This window comes from Haliotis rubra, unplaced genomic scaffold (genome assembly GCF_003918875.1).
Source record: "Haliotis rubra isolate DU_JTF1 unplaced genomic scaffold, ASM391887v1 Scf108, whole genome shotgun sequence".
NCBI lineage: Eukaryota > Metazoa > Mollusca > Gastropoda > Lepetellida > Haliotidae > Haliotis > Haliotis rubra.
In genome coordinates this window covers 1,892,732-1,916,004 of record NW_025764981.1, presented here as the reverse complement: position 1 = coordinate 1,916,004, position 23,273 = coordinate 1,892,732, and the positions used below count along the sequence as shown (strand labels likewise).

At 43.0% G+C, this 23,273-nt stretch overlaps 1 protein-coding gene and 1 long non-coding RNA gene across 2 annotated transcripts in view; both read left to right on the top strand.

Moving 5' to 3' along the window:
- The window catches only part of LOC124281330 (E3 ubiquitin-protein ligase UBR3-like), a 64,183-nt gene extending 57,356 nt beyond the window's left edge, over window positions 1-6,827 (top strand). The window contains exons 36-40 of the mRNA XM_046717370.1: window positions 113-301; window positions 1,123-1,332; window positions 3,311-3,450; window positions 4,580-6,590; window positions 6,758-6,827. Coding sequence (XP_046573326.1) covers window positions 113-301; window positions 1,123-1,332; window positions 3,311-3,450; window positions 4,580-4,697 — 657 coding nt within the window. The 3' untranslated portion in view covers window positions 4,698-6,590; window positions 6,758-6,827. The remainder of the gene's footprint in view (window positions 1-112; window positions 302-1,122; window positions 1,333-3,310; window positions 3,451-4,579; window positions 6,591-6,757) is intronic.
- Window positions 6,828-6,833: 6 nt separating this feature from the next.
- On the top strand, window positions 6,834-8,569 carry LOC124281327. Its single transcript, XR_006899903.1, has 2 exons — window positions 6,834-8,083; window positions 8,192-8,569. It is a non-coding gene; the product is annotated as an uncharacterized LOC124281327 (long non-coding RNA).
- Window positions 8,570-23,273: the final 14,704 nt, after the last annotated feature.

Genomic DNA, 23,273 nt, shown 5'->3' with positions numbered 1-23,273 from the left:
CTACTCTTTCCTGTTTACTAATCTAATATCTAATTTATGTAGCTTACCATCTAACTAGTCAAATATAAACCGTTTTCCCATTGACTAGTCTCACATCTTCTTTTTATCCCAGGACCAGTGGGAGTTCCAGTTCCTGAGTTCCTACCTCGGCCTACACAAGAACCAAGGCAAGGCAGCGGGAGCCAGGGAGGTGGACACAACAGTCTGTGTGAGTTGGGCGGTCAGTGAGCCCCTCAAACTGACCAGGGCCTGGTGCACGGACCTCCTCAACTTCATCGGCATGCGACCTGTGGAGGGGAAAGTAAGTTCACAGATGGCCTGGCATTGATTCACGTTCACTGGTCCAAATGCACTGCTAGCATCTGTCACGGACGATGAGCCCAGTGAATGTGCGAATTATCAAGTTGAGTGTAAGCTCAGGAGGGTAGTGCAGATAAGCTGTTGATTAAATATCACACATGCGTAAACATGGGCGCTGTTCAAATTATTTGTTTATTATTCACATTTCATTTAAGCATACGTTCCCACAAGCACAATTTGTTGTACAGCTTTAGTGGACAGTATGATAAGAATGTTTCAAATTTACATTTGGGTTTGACATCTCAGAAGACGAAGGGAGACTCAGGGTTAGAAAAGTGGACACAAGTGGCCAAGTAATGTAAGGTGCCATGATTTGATTGGCAGAGTGGTGTCCCTAACCAGGCCAATAACTTATATGAATGTGGGAGTGAATCCTGGTTTGCTCTAATCATGTTTTGAGCTTTGTCAGTAACATTCTTTCACTAAAAGGGCAGTGGGATAGCTGAGTGGGTAAAGCATTCAATTGTCATATCAAAACCCCGGGTTCGACACCCCACATGGGTACAATGGGTGAACCCATTTCTGGTGTCCCCTGCCGTGATATTACTGGAATATTGCTTAAAACAGCATAAAACTAAACTCACTGACATACTCTTGTACTAAAATGTTACCACTGCATCATACTTGTCCTGATGTTGAATTAGGAATCATTGAGGGGAAATTAAAACTGATTCTATGCCATAATGACTTTACACCAAGTAACCAATCTATGATTTGTATGGGATGCGTGCTAATATGGCTGTATGTGATTTGTGTGTCCAGTTCTTCCTGGTGATGCAGCCGACATGGTTCACGCCACGTCTGGTGGAGCTGCCAGCCCAGTACTACAAGATATTCCAGACGTATCGCAACAAACAGTGTGCAGTGTGCAACAAGGTGCCCCTCGACCCAACCATCTGCCTCATGTGCGGACACTTCCTCTGTTTCCGTGACAACTGCTGTAAAGAAGGCATGGTGTATGAGTGTGTTCAGGTCGGTTCACCCTTGTGCTGTCAACCTTCTGTCACTTGTCAACCCTTTACGTTACATCCTTCTATAATGATATGCCTTTATGATGACAGGCTTTTTAATTCAAATCTCTATCATGGCCATCTCTCTCATGACATCCCTCTTGTGGCATCACTAAATTCATTCCCCATCCAAACAACCGACACACATGACATCCCAGGCTCAAGGCATTTCTCATGACCTCTCATATTACAAATAATGATATATCTCCTGTGAAATCCCTCTTAACATCCTATAAATTGACATCCCCTCTCATGACACTGGTGTCCCCTCCCTCATGACATCCCTCTCCCATGACACCCCACTCAAGACACCCGACTCTCATGCCATCCCTCTATTATGACACTTCTCCCTCATGACATCCCTCTCCCATGACACCCCTCTCAAGACACCCGACTCTCATGACATCCCTCTCTTAAGACACCCTCTCCCCTCACCCATGACATCCTCTCTTCCCCCTGACTCCATGACACCTCCCTGTGGTCATCCCTCTCCCATGACACCCCACTCAAGACTCCCAACTCTCATGACATCCCTCTCCCATGACACCCCACTCAAGACACCTGACTCTCATGACATCCCTCTCCCACATCCCTCTCCCGCGACACCCCTCTCACAAGACACCATGACATCATGACTCTCCCATGACACTCCCCCTCAAGACACCCCTCTCATGACATCCCTCTCCCATGACACCCCACTCAAGACACCCGACTCTCATGACATCCCTCTCCCATGACACCCCCACTCAAGACACCTGACTCTCATGACATCCTCTCCCATGACACCCCACTCAAGACACCTGACACTTCTCCCTCGTGACATCCCTCTCCCATGACACCCCACTCAAGACACCTGACTCTCATGACATCCCTCTCCCATGACACCCCACTCAAGACACCCGACTCTCATGACATCCTCTATTATGACACTTCTCCCACGTGACATCCCTCTCCCATGACACCCCACTCAAGACACCCGACTCTCATGACATCCCTCTCCCATGACACCCCTCTCAAGACACCCGACTCTCATGACATCCCTCTATTATGACACTTTTCCCTCTTGACATCCCTCTCCCATGACACCCCACTCAAGACACCCGACTCTCATGACATCCCTCTCCCATGACACCCCACTCAAGACACCCGACTCTCATGACATCCCTCTCCCATGACACCAACTCAAGACACCCAACTCTCATGACATCCCTCTATTATGACACTTCTCCTCATGACATTCCTCTCCCATGACACCCCTCTCAAGACACCCAACTCTCATGACATCCCTCTATTATGACACTTCTCCCACATGACATCCCTCTCCCATGACACCCCTCAAGACACCCGACTCTCATGACATCCCTCTCCCATGACACCCCACTCAAGACACCCGACTCTCATGACATCCCTCTATTATGACACTTCTCCCTCATGACATCCCTCTCCCATGACACCCCACTCAAAGACACCCGACTCTCATGACATCCCTCTCCCATGACACCCCACTCAAGACACCTGACTCTCATGACATCCCTCTCCCATGACCATGACACCTCCTCAAGACACCCGACTCTCATGACATCCCTCTATTATTACACTTCTCCCCTCTGATGACATCCCTCTCCCACTGACACCCCTCTCAAGACACCCACTCTCGTGACATCCCTCTATTATGACACTTCTCCCTCGACATCCCTCTCCCATGACACCTCCCTCAAGACACCCGACTCTCATGACATCCCTCTATTATGACACTTCTCCCTCATGACATCCCTCTCCCATGACACTCCACTTAAGACACCCGACTCTCATGACATCCCTCCCCCATGACACCCCACTCAAGACACCCAACTCTCATGACATCCCTCTATTATGACACTTCTCCCTCATGACATCCCATTTTCTCATGAGCTCATACCACCTACTTCTCATCTCAACAGCATTCCATTACTTGCGGAGGAGGAATCGGCATCTTCCTGTTGGTCAACTCCAGCGTCATCATCGTCATCCGAGGTCCGCGGGCAACGTTATGGGGGTCTGTGTTCCTGGACGAGCATGGGGAGGAGGATAGGGACCTGAAGTAAGTTGAGCTAGATTCCAGTTGGCGATCTTGTTACATTGTTTCAGGCGCTGTGAAGAGTTACAACCCTTAGATTACCAGGATCTGCTGGTCATAGGTTCAAACAAAAATATCATCCCGATAATCATTTTCTCATGCCCAAGTTCTTTGGCTCTGACTGAGATAAATCTCTGCATCACTTTGGGCATTTGAGATCAATATTCAGCCTGAAGTTTACAGCAAATATCTTATGGCGTTCTGACAAAATATACAAAATTCCAATTCATTCTGTTGAACTAATTTTATTACTGTATAAAAGTTAATTGTCAGTGATGATAGGATGGTGAAAGAGGAAGATGATGTTAGGCATATTTTTCAATTAGTGCTTTGAATGCAGTGACAAAATCTAAGGCACCAGGCTAGTGATCCAGGGAGCTTGAGGTGCCGGGATCGAGCCCACCTACGACCGGGTATAAAAACCTTGGAGTCAACTTTGTGTGCAGACTCTTTCAGTGTTGTCAGACTCTTTCGTGTACAGTACACAGCCCTGTGCACTTAAAGAACCCACAAATCCGTTGGTGAATGACCAGATGGTGGCCACATGAAAACTTGCAAACACCTAGTTGCAGGTACAGCAGTAAACAGTAAACTTGGGCAAAGTACTGTGACTACGTGTCCTAGTCCACCCAGCTGTGAATGGGTACCTGTAAGGATTGGAAAGCTTTATTAACTCGGTGTGCATAAATGGCTGCAAGAGTTTTATGTTCCCCAGGGAGTTGAGATTGAAACATATGATGTGCTGTTGAGATTGACATCAAGTGATCGAGGGAAAAACAAAGCACCTTTGATCAGCTGAGCTGAGCTGGATATTGGCTCTATACAAATATCATATAATATATATATATATATATCATATAAAATTGTCTAAATTTTCAAATCTTCAACAAAATAATATTTTTTCCTATTTTACCTGCTCTGGCCTCTTTGTTCGGAATCCAAGATAATCTTTGTTATGTGTTTCTATACATTAGTACATTAGTTCTACAACTGAAGATCCAGTCCAGCAAGGATTCGGAGTTGACTTTTAAAGTCAGTTATCTCCCTTGCATTGGGAGGATGCACATCCACTCACTTAACATGTCTGTTTCAGACGAGGCAAACCGCTGTACCTCAGCAAAGAAAGGTATGCACTGCTCCAGGAACAATGGCTGTCTCACAGCTTTGATCGAGTTTGCAAGAAGTGGATCTGGCATCGAGACAGACTCTAACCAGCTCCAAGTCTGTACAGATTGTGTCATGTCCGTTCATCTGTCTCCGAGTCCTTACCTTCAGCCTGCATCAACACAGGTGGCAACTTACCCTTTCTGGGAACTCATTACTTAATACTTTACTTTATGTGTTAATGGTAATATTACTGTGAACATACTTGTGCATTCATTTTCTACAAGATCCACTACCTTCCTCTAATATCTGAAATAATTTACATAATATTCTTTCCTTTGTTTGTATTTTCATTCAAAAATGGCTGAATCAGTATGAAAGACAAAAGCAGGAGTGAATATTTTAGTTTCGTATCTGGACAGGATACCAAATTTGAAACCATAGTTTCGTATTCATTGTCTGATAGCTCCTGTTGGATGAAAATGTCAAGTCAATACAGTAAGCTATCATTAAAACAGGTGTGATTGTTTGTGCTAGGAATCTGAGATCATGGTGAATTCCAGATTTGCCATGATTATAATCTTAGTTTGCCACCATTACCATATTGTGGTTTTACAAAGTGGTGAGTGTCAAAGATCTGATTCACTTTGGACTTTCCAACACTAGTTGAGGCGGTGGGGTAGCCTGATGGTTAAAGTGTTTGCTAGTCACGTTGAAGATCCAGGTTCGATTCCCCTCATGGGGACAACATGTGAAGCCCATTTCTGGTGTCCCCCGCCATGATATTGCAGGAATATTACACAAGAGGCGTAAAACAATACTCACTCACTCTCTCCTACATAAGCTGACTGACTGTAACCGACCTGAGATTGTGGATTAACGTTTTTGAGGGGTGGATCAGGGGACTCAAAGTCTTTGACTGGTAAGGCTCCAGGTTAAAAAATCAGATTCCATCGAAATTTAAAAATTGATTACAGTGCTCTACAACAAGTGATGATCGTGCTCATGCTCACCTCTGTAACAATATATATTGAGTTCCCCAAATGAAATCTATAAGTGACAGAGCTAGAAGATCGTCAAGCATTTGACTGTGCATAGTATTTTTAAATCATTTTCTATGGAAATTAATTGTAAGTGGTACCAAATCATGAACCAGCATCACTATTTCCTAAACACGCTAAAGTAGATATATTGTCTTCTGTCTAGATGCAATAGAATGCAGGATTTTGCTTCCAGTAATCTATGTGAAATTCAGTATAGTGTAAAAACCAGCTCACTCACTCACTCATTCTGTTGATGATTGTCTTTTTTTAGCTGAGGGGAGAATTTCTTTGTTTCTGGAATGTTATGTTTCTTATTGTACATTATCTCCCCTTTTAAGTCTTCTGTTTTGTTATTGTGATGGAGGAGTCAGTTTATTGTTCCTCTTGGGATTATTGGAGAAGAAGGGATTTTTTTCTTGTTGTGTTTTTGAATTCTTTCTTTACTGATAAGTAAGTGCTAGGAATTGTTTGGTTATCCAAAGTTTGAATCAATTTCATCTGGCAATTTATCTGTGGATTGGCATTAGATGTTTTCATACCCAGTTCTGTTTTTTTGTGAATTACCCTCTCGTCTTTTTGGTGGTCAGATTTATTAATTATTCTGAACCAGACATCTGTTCATATTTCTACTGTGTACTCAGTGAGAAACTGAGGTTCTGCTTTAGTTCTACTTCAGTCTAAGTCAACTTAATCTCAGAATTATTCGTTACACTGGTATATACTGAGTCTAACAAACCCTAGTAGAAGGTCGCGTCAGCTGACCTTTGAGCGATCTATGACCGTCCAATCAAACGCGAGATGTCTGAACGGAATTAGCCAATCAGGGTTTGGCGGGACTTACAAATTGACAATGCAAGATGAACTAATATCAAATAGATGTGAATAATAGCACCCTTCATGTGTATCACTCCGAAGCGATCATGCGGAAAATAGCATTCGGAATTGTTCAAGTACAAAGTTTTCGTAGTAAAAGTTCAAATGGCCACTCAGGGTTTGGCGGGACTTACAAATTGACAATGCAAGATGAACTAATATCAAATAGATGTGAATAATAGCACCCTCCATGTGTATCACTCGGAAGCGATCATGCGGAAAATAGCATTCGGAATTGTTCAAGTACAAAGGTTTTCGAGGTAAAAGTTCAAATGGTATGTGTGAATGTTAACTTTCGCAATTTGGTAAGGTGTGTTCTGATTGGTCAATTAAAAGGTTAGCTGACTTCTACTAGGGTTTGTTAGACTCAGTACAGCAGTGTATAATACTGAGCTATATGGTCTCAGCTTTCACCTTTTTCAATGACTAATTCCTTCATATGTATGATTAAGCAGTACAATGGGTTTTACAAACTAAATTGTTCAAGTTTTGCAAACCTGTTGCAGATTTAAATTGATATAACTTGTGTTGTGATCAAAAGATGCATCCCATTGTTCATTGTTTCAAGGGCACGATGCATGGGAGTTATCTCCCTTGAACAGCTGCATCCATGATTTGCCTCACCTTCATCTCTCCATGTTTGTGTTTATTTAATCAGATCCTTCATGACTGAATGTCAGCCTTCTTTCTACTTTAGTTACCTTTGATATGGAAGAAAACAATATGTTTTCCAAATTTTTTATCAATCATGTAAATATATACATTGTTATTTATGTGAATGTGTTTGTTTATGATATCACTCATTTCATGTAGTTGTGTTACCATAGTTACGGACCTCTGTAGCTTCGTTGTAAGTGTTTGTTTGCAGGTTATAATTCTTTCTTGATATGCATAATATACATACTGCTATTTATTTCCTGAAGTAATTTCATAAATATGTCTACACAGTACAAGTAGATTAATATTTGAGTTTGTTTAGTAGTTTTTCTCATGTTAGGTGGGATTTTGTATGGTCCCCAAAGTAACTTAAATGTTTGAAGTGTTTTTCATAGAATTGTGTTTTACCCAGTTACCTTATCCTGTCAGAGGTTGACTGGGGCTAGTTCGAGCAGAAAATGAAAAGAGAATTTCTTTGACCCTATGCCGTAGTATGGCTTGCACAAACAGATTGATGGGCTGTTAGTTTGCCTGCTCAAATTTGTCCCATCTCATTTGTGTATTTGTGTATTAAAAATGTTCCACATTGTTTCCTACTGGTATCTACAGACTAGTCTGTGCAGAGTTCCCTCCCTTAGATCTCAGGATCTGCTGTCAAGTGTTCAAATCTTGACCGAAATAATTAGCATTAGTTGGCTCTAGGTGTTTCCCACTGGTATCTACAGGACTCTGTGCAGAGTTCCCTCCCTTAGATCTCAGGATCTGCTGTCAAGTGTTCAAATCTTGACCGAAATAATTAGCATTAGTTGGCTCTAGGTGTTTCCCACTGGTATCTACAGGACTCTGAGCAGAGTTCCCTCCCTTAGATCTCAGGATCTGCTGTCAAGTGTTCAAATCTTGACCGAAATAATTAGCATTAGGTGGCTCTAGGTGTTTCCCACTGGTATCTACAGGACTCTGAGCAGAGTTCCCTCCCTTAAATCTCAGGATCTGCTGTCAAGTGTTCAAATCTTGACCGAAATAATTAGCATTTGCTGGCGTGTCGTAGGTTTTACCAGTAGTCCTGTATGATGTCAACTGACTGTGATATAACTGAAACACTGTTTAAAACGGCATTAAACCAAACTCACTCCAAATGGTAAATGATGCCTTAAGTCCTTAGTGAGTTTAATGATGTTATATTTGTTTGTCTTGCGTAGCAGCTGAAGTTTGAAGGATGAAAACATTAGTATGACTGTTTAAGTTTGCAAGACAAACAGTATGAGTCGTATTTGCATTGATTGAATTTGTAGATAGTGTAAATATGGCTTGTTATGAATTGATCTTAATTTTCAATCTGTACATGGTGTATTGTACTAAATGTTGCTGAAGCAGTTTCAAATGAATAAATATATGGGTACATGCTTCTCTAGCGTCTGAGTTGTTTGTTTTGGGGCTGTGTTTGTAAGTATCTTCCAGCAGTGATCTGAAAATGTCTCGGTCTTTACAGACAATCCATTGATTAGCAGTATGAGCAGCAATCAATGGGATTTGATGACATGTGTCAACCAAGTAAGGGAGCCTGAGGGGCGATGGGGTAGCCTAATGGTTAAAGCGTTGGCTCGTCACGCCAATGACCCGGGTTCGAATCCCCATATGGGCACAATGTGTGAAGCCCATTTCTGGTGTCCCCCGCCGTGATGTTGCTGGAATATTGCTAAAAGCCACGTAAAAACCAAACTCAGTCAGTCAGTCCGGGAGCCTGACCAATCCCATTGGTAGCCTCTTATGACAAGCATTGGTCTTGAAGACTAACCTGTGAGTGTGCATGTGATCATGTGATTATGAGCATGGCTATATTTGAGATACTGCCACGTATCTGTGAGTCTGAACATGGCTATATTTGAGATACTGCCACGTATCTGTGAGTCTGAACATGGCTATATTTGAGATACTGCCACATATCTGTGAGTCTGAACATGGCTATATTTGAGATACTGCCACGTATCTGTGAGTCTGAACATGGCTAACATGGCTATATTTGAGATACTGCCACGTATCTGTGAGTCTGAACATGGCTATATTTGAGATACTGCCACGTATCTGTGAGTCTGAACATGGCTATATTTGAGATACTGCCACGTATCTGTGAGTCTGAACATGGCTATATTTGAGATACTGCCACGTATCTGTGAGTCTGAACATGGCTATATTTGAGATAACGTATGCCATGGCTATCTGTGAGTCTGAACATGGCTATATTTGAGATACTGCCACGTATCTGTGAGTCTGAACATGGCTATATTTGAGATACTGCCACGTATCTGTGAGTCTGAACTGTGAGTCTGAACATGGCTATATTTGAGATACTGCCACGTATCTGTGAGTCTGAACATGGCTATATTTGAGATACTGCCACGTATCTGTGAGTCTGAACATGGCTATATTTGAGATACTGCCACATATCTGTGAGTCTGAACATAGATATATTTGAGATACTGCCACGTATCTGTGAGTCTGAACTGTGAGTCTGAACATGGCTATATTTGAGATACTGCCACGTATCTGTGAGTCTGAACATGGCTATATTTGAGATAATGGCACATATCTGTGAGTCTGAACATGGCTATATTTGAGATACTGCCACGTATCTGTGAGTCTGAACATGGCTAGTCTGAAACATGGCTATATTTGAGATACTTGAGATACTGCATGGCATATTTGAGATACTGCCACGTATCTGTGAGTCTGAACATGGCTATATTTGAGATACTGCCACATATCTGTGAGTCTGAACATGGCTATATTTGAGATACTGCCACGTATCTGTGAGTCTGAACATGGCTATATTTGAGATACTGCCACGTATCTGTGACTGTGCACTTTATGCCATTACAGTTCGTTTGAGACAGAATGATACCGATGAATTGCAATCTAACACAAAAACAAAGATATAAAAGAATCAAACCAACGCAGAGTGCAATAAAAACAACAGACCAACTCTAGAAAAAATATCGCACTGTTCCTTTAGTTGCCAATGCGCCCTTGTAACAAACTTGGAAAACGCACAAATAAATTATGACAGTTTCTTAAACAATTTTTTTTTTTTGTGACAAAAATTATGCAATTTTTTTCTAGAGTTGGTCTGTTTTATTGCAGTCCGCGTTCGTTCGAATCTTTTATGTCTATTTGTTTTTGTGTTAGATTGCAATTCATCGGTATCATTTTGTGTCAAACGGACTGTACATGCCTCTTATGAAGTGGTTGCTGTAGACTGGTAAGGTCTCCATGGTGCTCATTCTGCTGATCACTGGATTGTCTGGTCCACGACCGCTGACATATAGATGGAATATTGTTGATTGCAGTGTTAAATAACAAAAGATCATCACAGTCAGGGTTACGCAATGTCTCAGCTTCTCAATGGCTACCCAGTAGGGTGTCTTGGCCGTTGTTGTTCCAGTGGATGGGTTCGAATCTCAGTTTGCCTTGGTTTTGAGCCTTGGCATGTTGGACAAGGCACGGGTAGGTTGGAGGATTTCACCAAAGCCTTAAACATCAAAGATCTGCATTTCTTCAAGTGTCATTATCAAATCTGATGCATGGCTGAACGATTCTGAATCAAACCATGATGAACTGATGATGGTGGCTGATTTTTTTCCAACATCTCCGAGGTCCACACACTTGTAACAATGTGTGGCGAATGGAAGACACCGCTTGGTGTCGCTGGTGTACTAGAGGTTACCGCACGAAACCGGAAGTCAGGTTTCATGCTGGCTCGCACAGGCAAGCCATGTTAACGTAAACTTGGCAACGGCTCTCGCAGCGCATTCGAATCGCGGGACCATCACAGAGTATAACCTGTAGTATAAAGAAGGATATATAAATGGATATCAGTGAACGAATGCAGGACCCAGGACGCATTAATTTCAGCAATACAAGCCCCTTTGGCAACAGCATCAACACCTGTGGTGAGTTTTCGACAGAGCGGTGTGTTACCCTAGTGATTAAACCGTTCGCTCATCAGGCCAAAGACCCGGCATAGGCGGATCCAGAGAGGGTTTGGGTGCGCACCCCCCTTTTGTCCTGAAAGTTTATTACTATGAAGTGTGCACCCCTACCCCGAACCCTTTCTCAAGAGTGTGCACCCCTCCTTTCTCAAAAAGCTGTATCCGCCACTGCCCGGGTTCGATTTCCCACATGGGTACAATGTGTGAAGCCCATTTCTGGGGTCAGCCGCCTTGCTTAAAGCGGTGTTAAACCACACTCACTCACTCACTCACTAAACAACGTCCAGTCTTGTTATTCTCCTGCAGCTGCCAAGCAGATCGGCAAAGTGTTGACCAAAAACGGTCTGATGTCAAGGACGGCTGTCAACCAGTAGGTTTCCTTTGGAATACTAGAAAAATGAAGCCATTACCTTGCCAGATGATGAAACAGACCATTCCTTCTTCGGTGGGTAAGACGTCAGACATTTCCACTGCTTTGACTGTTGTTTAGTCTATGACTGATAGTGGTTACCTCAAATCTCCATGGTTACAAATCTCTCAAGAAAAGCAGGTGCCTTTGCTGCAGAGCAGTAAATTCACACGAGGGATGATTAACCGAGAGTATTTCTGGTCAATGGGTCCGGAACTTATGTCATGCCTCAAGTTCAAGCCTCAGAATATATACGTATGTAACATATAACTGTATTGGCTATGTGACGAGTTGTCAGTCATCCATAATGATATAATGTTTTACTGAGTGAGTGAGTATGGTTTTACGTCGCTTTTAGCAATATTACAGCAACATCACGGCGGGGGACACCAGAACTGGGGAATCGAACCCGGGTCTTCGGTGTGACGAGCGAACGCTTTAACCACTAGACTACCCCACCGCCCTAATGTTTTGCTACCCGTGAAGGTCCGGGTTAGAATGAACCTTAAGTAACCCATGCTTGTCGTAAGGGGCGACTAACGGGGTCGGGTGGTCAGGGTCGCTGGCTTGGTTGACACATGTTATCGGTTCCCAATTGCGCAGGTCGATGTTCATGCTGTTGATCACTGGATTGTCTGGTCCAGATTTACAGACCGCCGCCATAGTGCTGGAATATTGCTGAGTGCGGCGTAAAACTAAATTCACTGACTCACTAATGTTTTGCTAACATTTTCTTATTGGAGGCAGTTGATCGTGAAGGTCCTCCTAATTTAGGATCATCTTCGAGGCTCTCTTCCCTCTCTTGGTTTCCCTTCGTGAATCTCGTAGCTAACCTCTTTGACATTGGTACATCTGAGACCATCCTCCCCTAAAGAGGGCGGTGGGGTAGCCTGGTGGTTAACACGTTCGCTCGTCACACAACATACTCCCCACACAAGTACAATATGTGAAGCCCATTTACGGTGTCCCCCGCCATGATATTGCTGGAGTGTTGCTAAACGCGGCGTAAAACCGTCTTCACTCAGTCATCCCCGCAAGCTGACGGCCTGACACCATTTCCGCATTAATGGCTGCTGAAATCAGACCTACTTGATGACAGCGCGGAAGCCATTTTGTCCGTTTTCACAGACAGAGAATACCTGGTCACTTTGATGCTTAAAGAAAAAGGCATCTTGGTTGTATGCTTAGGGTTGCGGACAGAATTAAAGGCGTACCGTCTTACACCAACAGCGAGGGTCGTACATAATATCGATCACCGGACTGTCTGGTCCAGACTCGATAGTCATACAGCTGGAACATTGCGACGTAAAACAACATGACTAGCAAATATCATGCACAACCCACACTACCCGTGAAGGTCCGGGTTAGAATATTGATCTTCAGTAACCCATGCTTGTCGTAAGAGGCGTCTAACGGGATCGGGTGGTCAGGCTCGCTGACTTGGTTGACACATGTCATCGGTTTCCAACTGCGCAGATTGATGCTCATGCTGTTTATCACTGGATTGTCTGGTCCAGACTCGATTATTTTCAGACCGCCGCCATATAGCTGGAATATTGCTGAGTGCGGCGTAATACTAAACTCACTCACTCACACAACCCACACACATCACTGTATGTCAATATGACGTCCACAACAACTTCATGCTGAAACTGTCACTCTGTCAAAGAGCGATTGTTGTGACCCAGTGTTTTGATCGGGCGCTTGTATCCCGTGGTCATAATCGCCTTCCAAAAGAGACGCGTCACTCGCAGTTTTAATAATCATTGATATTTTCTTTTTTTGCTTGTTTGTTTGATTTTTTTTTCTTTTGGTTGTGTGTTCGTTTTTTTCTGGGTATTTTTCCCACACGTCCTTTGCAACACCCATGCAACAAACGTCTGAAATGTCATTATTTTCCCGGTCCGAAAAGCGCGTTCGAAACGCAGCAAATGTAATCTCGATACTCAGTGATCGAATAAAATTAGTCTGAGGCTAACCATTTACTTTTAAGGGAATTTTAATACATATGCTCACATTCAAGTGAGGTGAGGTGAGGTGAAATGGGGTTTAACGTCGTACTTAAGAATATTTCCCTCATATGGTTTTATAGTGCTAGCTCACTGAGATCCCATGCCGCAGTTAAGCATGAATACCCCACTCAGACACATTATACTGACTCCGAGCCGACCAGTCCTTGTTGTACCCATTAATGCCGAGCGCCAGGCAAGGAACAACAAGTACCATATTTTAACGTCTTTTGGTATGACGCGGCCGGGCATCGAACCCGCGACCTGCCGCTCTCCGGGCGGACGCTCTAACCACTACACCACGGAGGCGGTGCTGTCAAGTGGGGCTGAGTGTATGGGTTTAGTTTTCCACCGCATCTCCTCTCTGTACAGAAGCTACAATTGACTGACTGACTGAGTTTAGTTTTACGCCGCTTTTAGCAATATTCCAGTAACATCACTGCGGAGGACACCAGAAATGGGCTTCACACATTGTACCCATGTGGGGATTCGAACCCGGATCTTCGGCGTGACGAGCGAACGCTTCAACCACATGGTTATCCTACCGCTTCGCCTCTCTGTAGAGAAGCTACAAATAAACAGTGTATGACAACAATAAATTCATTATTTTTTTATCGATTTCTATCCATGTTTAGTTCAGTTTTAAGGCCACATGACTAAAATAATGCCAATGCGACGTAAAATAAAATAAAATAGAATTTAAACTCATTAACTATTTCAGTTTTAATCAGGCAATTTTAGTTTAATACAACCTTTGATTTGATCGTGAATCAGATATGATTGGTACTAATTGGTAGGTCTGGTTTTCTGTCAATGTGTTTATTGTTTAACTCTGCCCTTAGCAAAAATTCATCTACATGACGGTGGTCTGTAAATAATGAAGGCTGGACCAAAGAAACCCGTGACTACCGTCGTAAACTTTGATCTTCAGTTGGGATATGACGAAATGTATGACGAAGTTAGCTACAATCGGATACAGCGCCTAGATACATTCGTAACTACTCGTGTCAGTCCGGCAAGCCAGATGGCGTCTCATACCCCTCTCGTGGCCATGTTTACGACTGGGCCCTGTCTAAGCGCAAAAGGCATGGATATGAAAACAGTCTAGTACTATTTCCAAGGAAAGATAACTCTGAATTTCCACACATGGCAGCAATACAGTCATTACCTTTGTAAATATATTTCAGTGTTAAAGTTGCTGATCTGTTAGCTCAAAGTTTATGTTTAAAGTGTGCATTGGATAGTTTAGCGAAGTTTCAAAGTTCAACGGTGCCGCCATTTTCATGCTTCGAAATGCGTTTTACTACGCGCGATTTGATTGGTTTGCCACGAATCTTGGCAATAATGGCGTACGATAGGGGTACGAGTCTTCTTGTAGGTCACGGAAAGAGGCGAGTAGTTACGAATGCGCCTAGATAGTATAGTAGAAAAAAACTGCATGGATTGTTAGACTTGCTCCAAGGCAGTACTGAACGATAAATCCACGGATGTAGGATAACCTTAAGTATCCTTCTAATAGGCAAGTCTAGATAGCCAACACCCTTGGGATTCAAAGTCTTTTCTTGGGACAACTGGCTCTCATTATATATATCTAGAAATTATCATTTAAACTAATAATTATTTGTTGGCTTAATTAATTTTTAGAATCCCAATTGCCGAAGACCAATTCCAGCCTGGATGTTCATGGGTTTTTAGATTTTATTTCATGGCGTAGACATGTTCTCCATTTGTAAGAGCTCTGGGATAATAAATTTGTTTCTGTTTTAACGCCGCACTCAGCAATTTCTAGCACTGTGACGGCGGTCTATAGATAATTGTGACTGACCCGGTTTCCCCTGACCTGAAATACCTCAGACAGGTCTTGATGCCCGTACTCCGAGACTTCGTAAAGCCAGGGCTGTAACCCCACTGTGAGCAACGAGATAAAGCCGCGAGTTGCTAGACACTTGTCAATCATTCTTGTCGAGGATACCTTATCCGTTCTATCGCTTGGAACATCCGGGTTGTCTGTCAAGGTGCGAGATGCAAACCGGTATCATCTCTGGGACCCCAAGGCCGCATTCGTAACTACTCGCCTCTTTCCGTGATCCGGCTTGCCGGAATGACACGAGTAGTTACGAATGCCCAAGGCCGGGGTTTTAGTACCAAAGGAAACTATAGTCTACATAAAAGTAAAAATGTGGTAACTGTTCAACGCCACCCGCACAATGACGACACCACGCATCCCGCCGTCTGCTTATTGTCCCAGTACCCGTGAAGGCCATGGCCTAGATTTTCGAAGCTCTCTTAGCGCTAAGATTGGGCGGTGGGGTAGCCTAGTGGTTAAAGCTTTCGCTCGTCACGCCAAAGGCCCGGGTTCGATTTCCCACATGGGCACAATGTGTGAAGTCCATTTCTGGTGTCCCCCGCCGTGATATTGCTGGAATATTGCTAAAAGCGGCGTAAAACTAAACTCACTCACTCTTAGCGCTAAGATAGCCGTAAATTAATGTTAATGTATGGCACTAAGAGAGCTTCGAAAATCTAGGCCCAGAATTAGAATTTGTCTTCATTACCCCAGTACCAATTAAGACCCGGGTTAGAATTGGTCTTCAACAACCCATGCTTGTCGTACGAGGCGACTAACGGGATCGGGTGGTCAGGCTCGCTGACTTGGTTGACACATGTCATCGTATGCGCTTTTCTCTTTAGTGTTGATCAATGCTCCTGCAGTTCATCACTGGAATGTGAGTGAGTGAGTGAGTGAGTGAGTATGATTAGGGCTCTCCGTATTTCCCAGCAATGTCCCATCAGAAAAGCTGCACACAGTGCTGGGAATCGAACCCGGGTCTTCGTATGACATCCTAACCACTTAACTAACCTAACTTACGAAAGTGAACCCGCATTCGAAATATCCGAAGTTGAACACAAGGACAAAATGATGACGTTGAGAACACGCATGGGCCAAGGTTTCAAAGCAGTCCCATCGTTGTATTTCACCGACTTGGACAAGGCTGCCAATCTGCCCGAACAAGTCTCAGGGAGGGGACACCCCAGACAGCGGAAACGGCCGCGGAAGGGTGGGATGGTTGGTTGGTTAATTGGCTGGTTGGTTTTGTTTAACGCCTCACTCAGCAAAACTCCAGCCTCATGGCGGCGGTCTGTAAATAATCGAGTCTGGACCAGACAATCCAGTGATAAACATCATGAGCATCGACCTACGCAATTGGGAACCGATGACATGTGTCAATCAAGTGACCACCTGATCCCGTTACTCGCCTCTTACGACAAGCATGTGTTGCTGAAGACCAAATCTAATTTGGATCTTAACGGGTTACCTATACCGTTGAGTCAATGTTGAGGTTTTTCTCCAACTGAAACGCCAAGATTTTACTGAACTGCTGTTGGAAGCGGCATTAACCATCGCGTTAACTCACTCACCCTAACACTTAATTAGAATCCATAGACACTGAGTGGAAGTACTAGAAGAGACACCAATTATACTGTCTAGTCCTCGGCTGTGTTAGTGGGCCGTGAAATATACCTCCGCTTAAAAATAGTCCCGCTGACAACAGATGAATAAACACTTGTTCTACGGATATCTTAGCCCCAACCCCGAATTATTTAATAACAATACATCGTTGTTTAATTTAGACATTACGTACAGATACATTTTTTTATGAAAAAGGCATAATGGTTTTAAAATGTGAGTTGTGCCAAGCAGTCGGACCTCCCAACAGAAAGAACGCCGAAGGCCTGAGTACTTACATGTTAGCGATCTTCGCTCCCCATTACTTACCGCTCTTCTCCTCGTCAACAGATGGCGTTCACACTATGTGAGATATGATTTCTGTAAAAAATCTCAGACAACCCGTGTGAGGTTTTGTTTGAAAATATAAGTTCAAAGGAGAGCTGGGCGAGACGAGCCGTAAACCTCTCTCGGCTGCCTGAAGAGGTCATTGAGTGTACGCGATCGCCGGTGGGGGGCGCAAGCAAACACGTGCAAATCTTTTTGTGGTGCTGACAGTTCTAATGGTTCAGAGGGAGGTGGAAATAAACATGATGTAACGATAGCGAAATAAATATTTCATACACAAGGTTAAACATTAATGTAGATATTCGCACATTCGGCGTTGTATTACATCCCTGTTGATAAGCTGAGATCGTTGTGTCTTTACTCTAGTGAAGGAGAGACGAGGTGGCAACGGCTTCTGTATCAACTGTAGAAGTCTGAAGATAAAAAGCGAGGTCATTTACAAATAAACTAGGTAGATGAGTGTGATGTTTGAGGCCCACGTGCGTTATACGGTCGAATTGATGTGAATTAATCCATGGTCTAGTGGGTATCGCGTCTGTCCGGCGACTGAATGGTCGAGTGTTCGATCCCCCGTTAGTCGCCTCATACAACAAACATGGGTTGCTGAAGACCAATTCTAACCCGGATCTTCACGGGGGAGACAAGCATGGGTTGCTGAAGACCAATTCTAACCCGGATCTTCACAAGGGGGGAGACAAGCATGGTTTGCTGAAGACCAATTCTAACCCGGATCTTCACAAGGGGAGACAAGCATGGGTTGCTGAAGACCAATTCTAACCCGGAACTTCACGGGGGAGACAAGCATGGGTTGCTGAAGTTCAATTTTAACCCGGATCTTCAATGGTTACCTATATCGTACAGTTATTGTTTTTTAAAGTTTTTTGTCGAACTAAAACGCCAACTGATATAGTGGTGAAAGCGGCGTCATACCCCAAAACGGTGAAGTAATTATATTTGTCAATTCAACACAGACAAACACGCGCGCGCGCGCCCGCACACACGCACGTACGCTCACAGAGCAGTTACAGTAAACTTAGGATCAGTAAACCTGGCTTTAAGTTTAGTTAGACTGGCTCACAGAGTTAGAGAACCACACCCAGAGAGAGACAGACAGACAGACACTCCGACAGACAGAGACTAACTCACAGTCTCCAAATATGTATAATTTTGACAGTAACAAATAATCCCATTTAAATTGAAAAGGGGCCCCAGTGAGACGTAGATTCAGGACCTGGAGCAGTTATGTAGCTTAGTATTCATGGGTTCACTTGTCAAGCCTAAGACACTTGTTCGACTCCCCACACAGAACTGGTCTTCAGTAACCCATGCTTGTCGTAAGAGGCGACTAACGGGATCGGACGGTTATAGGCTCACTGACTTGGTTGACACATGTCATCGTATCCCAGTTGCGCAGATCGATGTTCATGCTGTTGATCACTGGATTGTCTGGTCCAGACTCGATTATTTACAGACCGCCGCCATTTAGCTGGAGTGCAGCATAGAACGAAACTCACTCACTCACTTTGTTATGTGTGACAGATACTGTTCAGAAAAACAACATTTGTCGTTTTCCGATTTTTTAATTAATTATGCAATGTCAAATATTTAACTACCACCGCTAAAGATGTTGTATCGGTAATGAAATTCTCCCGAAAGCAAGAGTTCAAAGACGAATACCTGATCCTATCATTTCAATAAAATAAACTCTTTCAGTAAACAAAACCTTGTCGGTGCCTAAAACCAAATTACATAGTTCTATACTCAAGTTTCGAACGATTTGGCAAGTCCAGAAATTAAGGCTTGTTCTGGGTACCATTTGTATTTGTTTGTAGATAAATATTTCTTTTAAATTTTTAAATGAGATTATTTCTGAGACTAAATGTCAGTCTACCTGTGACAGACCGATATTATCTCACACAGATCATTTGAAAACATGGCCAAGGTCAGACAAGCCGTTAGATTCTTACACAGCCATTAGCTACAACTTCTTACTACTAAACTATAACATTCTTGGCTGGTGAACCCCCGACAGTGTTCCTGGATCGTGAATAAAACCACTCCACAAACCGCCCCGCCCCCACGGCGTCTGTGGTCGCCTACAGCGCCGCCTGGCATATCATCTGGGAAAACACACCCAGTGTTCTGCTCACCCTAGTTGGTTCGCAGCTTCGGCAGACATTTCCAGTTAACAAGTTGTCTGTTTACCTGAAACCTCTGAAGAAAAGACCTTTGAAGTCAGAAACACCAATGGTTCTCTGATCTCAGGCCAAATTAAGTATAGGCTGAGCTCTAGATCGCGCGTGTGATTGATGCACGAGGTCTGGAGACAAACATCTGTAATGCAAGAAAGAAGACAATTCGGCTGTTCTCGGGAGTTTCCGGAGATGGTCGGGCTGAGTTGCATATTTCATCAATGAAACGATAAACTGATGGGTTTTGTTTTACAGATTTCCGGATATGGTCGGACGAAGGGATCAGTTTGCATATTTCATCAATGAAATGATAAACTGATGGGTATTTTACAGACATGGGCATTTAGTAATTTGAACACGATAGGTTACGTTTGTGGACGTTTCATGTACACTCATTATAGATATTGGTGGATGCAGGGTAATGGTAGACAGCCGTGTTTGATGTTGTATTATTTGCTCGGCGTCTCATTTATCTAGATCTGTACCCATAGCAACATATCTTTTCATATGATATTACTTATATTTATCGGAATATCTTTATTTGCCAATTTCATGGCAATTGCAACATCTTCTACTTCATAGACCTACAATTTCTTTCACATTTAGATGGGAGTTGGGTTATCCAACGTGATGGGTGTTTCCAAGTGGAGGTCATGAGCCGTATCAAAACTAATGGATATCATTCATCTAATTTATGTCTTGATGATAAAAATGGAAATTTTACTGCTATAAAGACCGTCTGTGTGTAACAGACTTAATCATAAGTGTTCATATGTTTCACAAATGTGGTAAGTATTTGCGATCTTCACTGCCTTGGGCTTTCTTCTACGTCAAGAACACACACCAACGCACAAAACTAGGAACACACCTTATTATCGAATCCGAGATACGCACTGATTCTGTTTCTAGGGGTGCGGTGGGGTAGCTTTGTGGTTAAAGCGTTTTATTCGTAACGCCGAAGACCCGGGTTCGATTCCCCACATGGGTACAATGTGTGAAGCCCATTTCTGGTGCGCGCGAAATCATGTTCAAGCGGAGTCAAAGAAAATAGTTGTTATAGGATCCGTAAGTAGGTCACGGGACTTCGCGAGACCTTAGTACTTCCGGTGACAAACAACGTTTCATACCTTTTCGAATGGTCTCATGGTTGTCAGTTGACAGTAAGGAACCGACAATCCTTGCAGAAATAACACATATCCGATATAACCATCCCCAAATTAGCCAACTATTACGACTGTCAACAGCTGTGACAGCCAAGCATGGTTGTATACTTGGTCCGGTCTGGAAAAGTCATACATGTATTTGGCGGTCGCGCAATTTGGAATCAGAACTGGTTCTTGAATATACGCTTGTCACCGGAAATATGGTAACGGAAGTAGCGTCTCGCGAGACGTATAGGCCCTATAGAGAGCAAAGAACGACCCGTGAACATCCGGGTTACAGTAAGTCTTCAGCATCCCATGCTTGTCGTAAGAGGCGACTAACGGGATCGGGTGGTCACACCCGCTGTCTTGGTTGACACCAATCGTATCCAAATTGCGTAGATCGAAGCTAATGTCAATTATGTTGATCACTGGATTGTCTGGTCCAGACACAATTACGTACAGATGCCTTCATATTGCTGACTACGGCGTTAAATATCAAACAAACAAGATAACAAAATATGAACGAGGGAAAACATTTGATTATCCTAACAGAGTCTGTGACCTCTTGATAAGTCTCTCGTACAGACCTCTATATCCAAGATAAGTCTAGAAAATGTGGCTCTAGAAAATGAAGAAAGTCTCTTTTCATTATATATATATTTTTTACTATGAACGTTTTTTCAGTAAAATATGTTCCTGAGACTAGTTGTTAGTCTACATAAAACTGTTCTCTTAGCTTGCCTGTGAACAACTTTTTAAGTTACAGCCCGATCACATGCTGACTGTTTGATTACACGTTTATACTTTGCACAAATTATTACATAAGAGTATATGCGAGTATATACACATATATTTACATATGGTGCGAATTTGCACCTCGTTTGACAAGGAGTAAAAGTATTTTTATGCATATGCAGTTTTACACTTGGAGTGTTTCCTGTCGTGTGAACGCGATACTAGACTTACAGTTAGTTCCAGGAAAAGAATTATCCATTTGAAAATTTCTAATCTTAAAAGAACAGATAAAACCTTAAGGAGCCGATGACAGTTCTTAATTTCAGCTTAGAGCTAATCTAGATTTGCCCAATATTTTAGACTTGGATGGGACTCTTGAGAGACCGATTTGCTGATGTTATATCTTCTGTTTAACTCCATACTCTACTTGATCCCACCAATTAGATGTCCGCTCCCTTGTTTAGATATTCAAAGGCAGTTGGGTAGCTTCATGTTGACAGGTTGTTGGCTCCTCTTTCACTCTTTCACTCACTCACTCACCCACTCACTCACTCTTACTCTAGATGTTTCTCTCCCCGTGTAGTTCTATACTACTGTTAGTAGCAATATAGGCTTCAATACGGCGGGGCACACTACTGATAATAGAAGTTAGAAAGTCGTGGTTCATGCTGTCCCAATATCGGACCACCTCTTCTTTTATTTCAGCAATATTTGTCAGATTTTTCTTATTGACACTTTCCTTCATAAGTCCCCAAACAATTTCTATTGGATTTAGGTCAGGGCTATAGCTTGGCCAATCTAATAATGTCATATTTTGGGTCCGAATCCAGGCCTGTGAATGCTTTGAACGATGTTTTGGGTCCTTGTCCTGCTGGAAAATCCAACAATTTCCATAGGACAAGTGAGCAGATGGAAGTAAATGTCCCTCGAGAATATCTGTGTACCGCTCACTGTTCATATTCCTTCAAATACACAGAGAGGCGTTGCCCCTAACACAGATATGCCACCCCACACGTTAAATTTCCTGGACTGTTCTTTGGGCGCTGATACAAAGGTTTTTCAGTTTGTTTGGTCCAGAATTTCCAGTGTATTAGGAAACAGCCACACAGAACTTTCATCTGAGAAAATCACATTGTCCCAGTTAAAATTTCTATGCTGTAAAGCACCAGTTCAACCTTCGCTCCTTTTGTTCCAGGTTTCATGATCGGTGATGGAATTCCTCGACTTTTCGGCCAACCCATTGCATGCAGCTCAGTTCTAATTGTCTCCTTACAGACAGCCACAGTTCCTCTATCAATCATATCCAGCCTTACGTTTTCTTAACTCCTTCGTTTGTTTTAGAAACAAGAATACCAAGCCGCCTCCTGTCACCGACAGTCAATTTTTCAAAACACGATAAACAGTGGACAAAGGGATGCCTGTTCTACTTGGAAATCACTTTAGCTGATCTGATGTCCTTGTTATAATACTCTAAAATCAACTTCCTCTTCTCTAAATCATCCATACTGAGGGATCACTGAAAATGTCGTCTGCCAGCAAGTAAAACAAAGGGGATAACTCTTCAAAAACTAATGAAAAGGATTAACAGAGTTGTCACATACATACATACATACATACATACACACACACACACACACATACCTACATACATACATACATACACACACACATACACATACCTACATACACACACACACACACACATACATACACATACACATACATACATACATACACACACACACATACATACACACATACATACATACATACATACATACACACACACACATACATACATACATACATACATACATACATACATACACACACACACA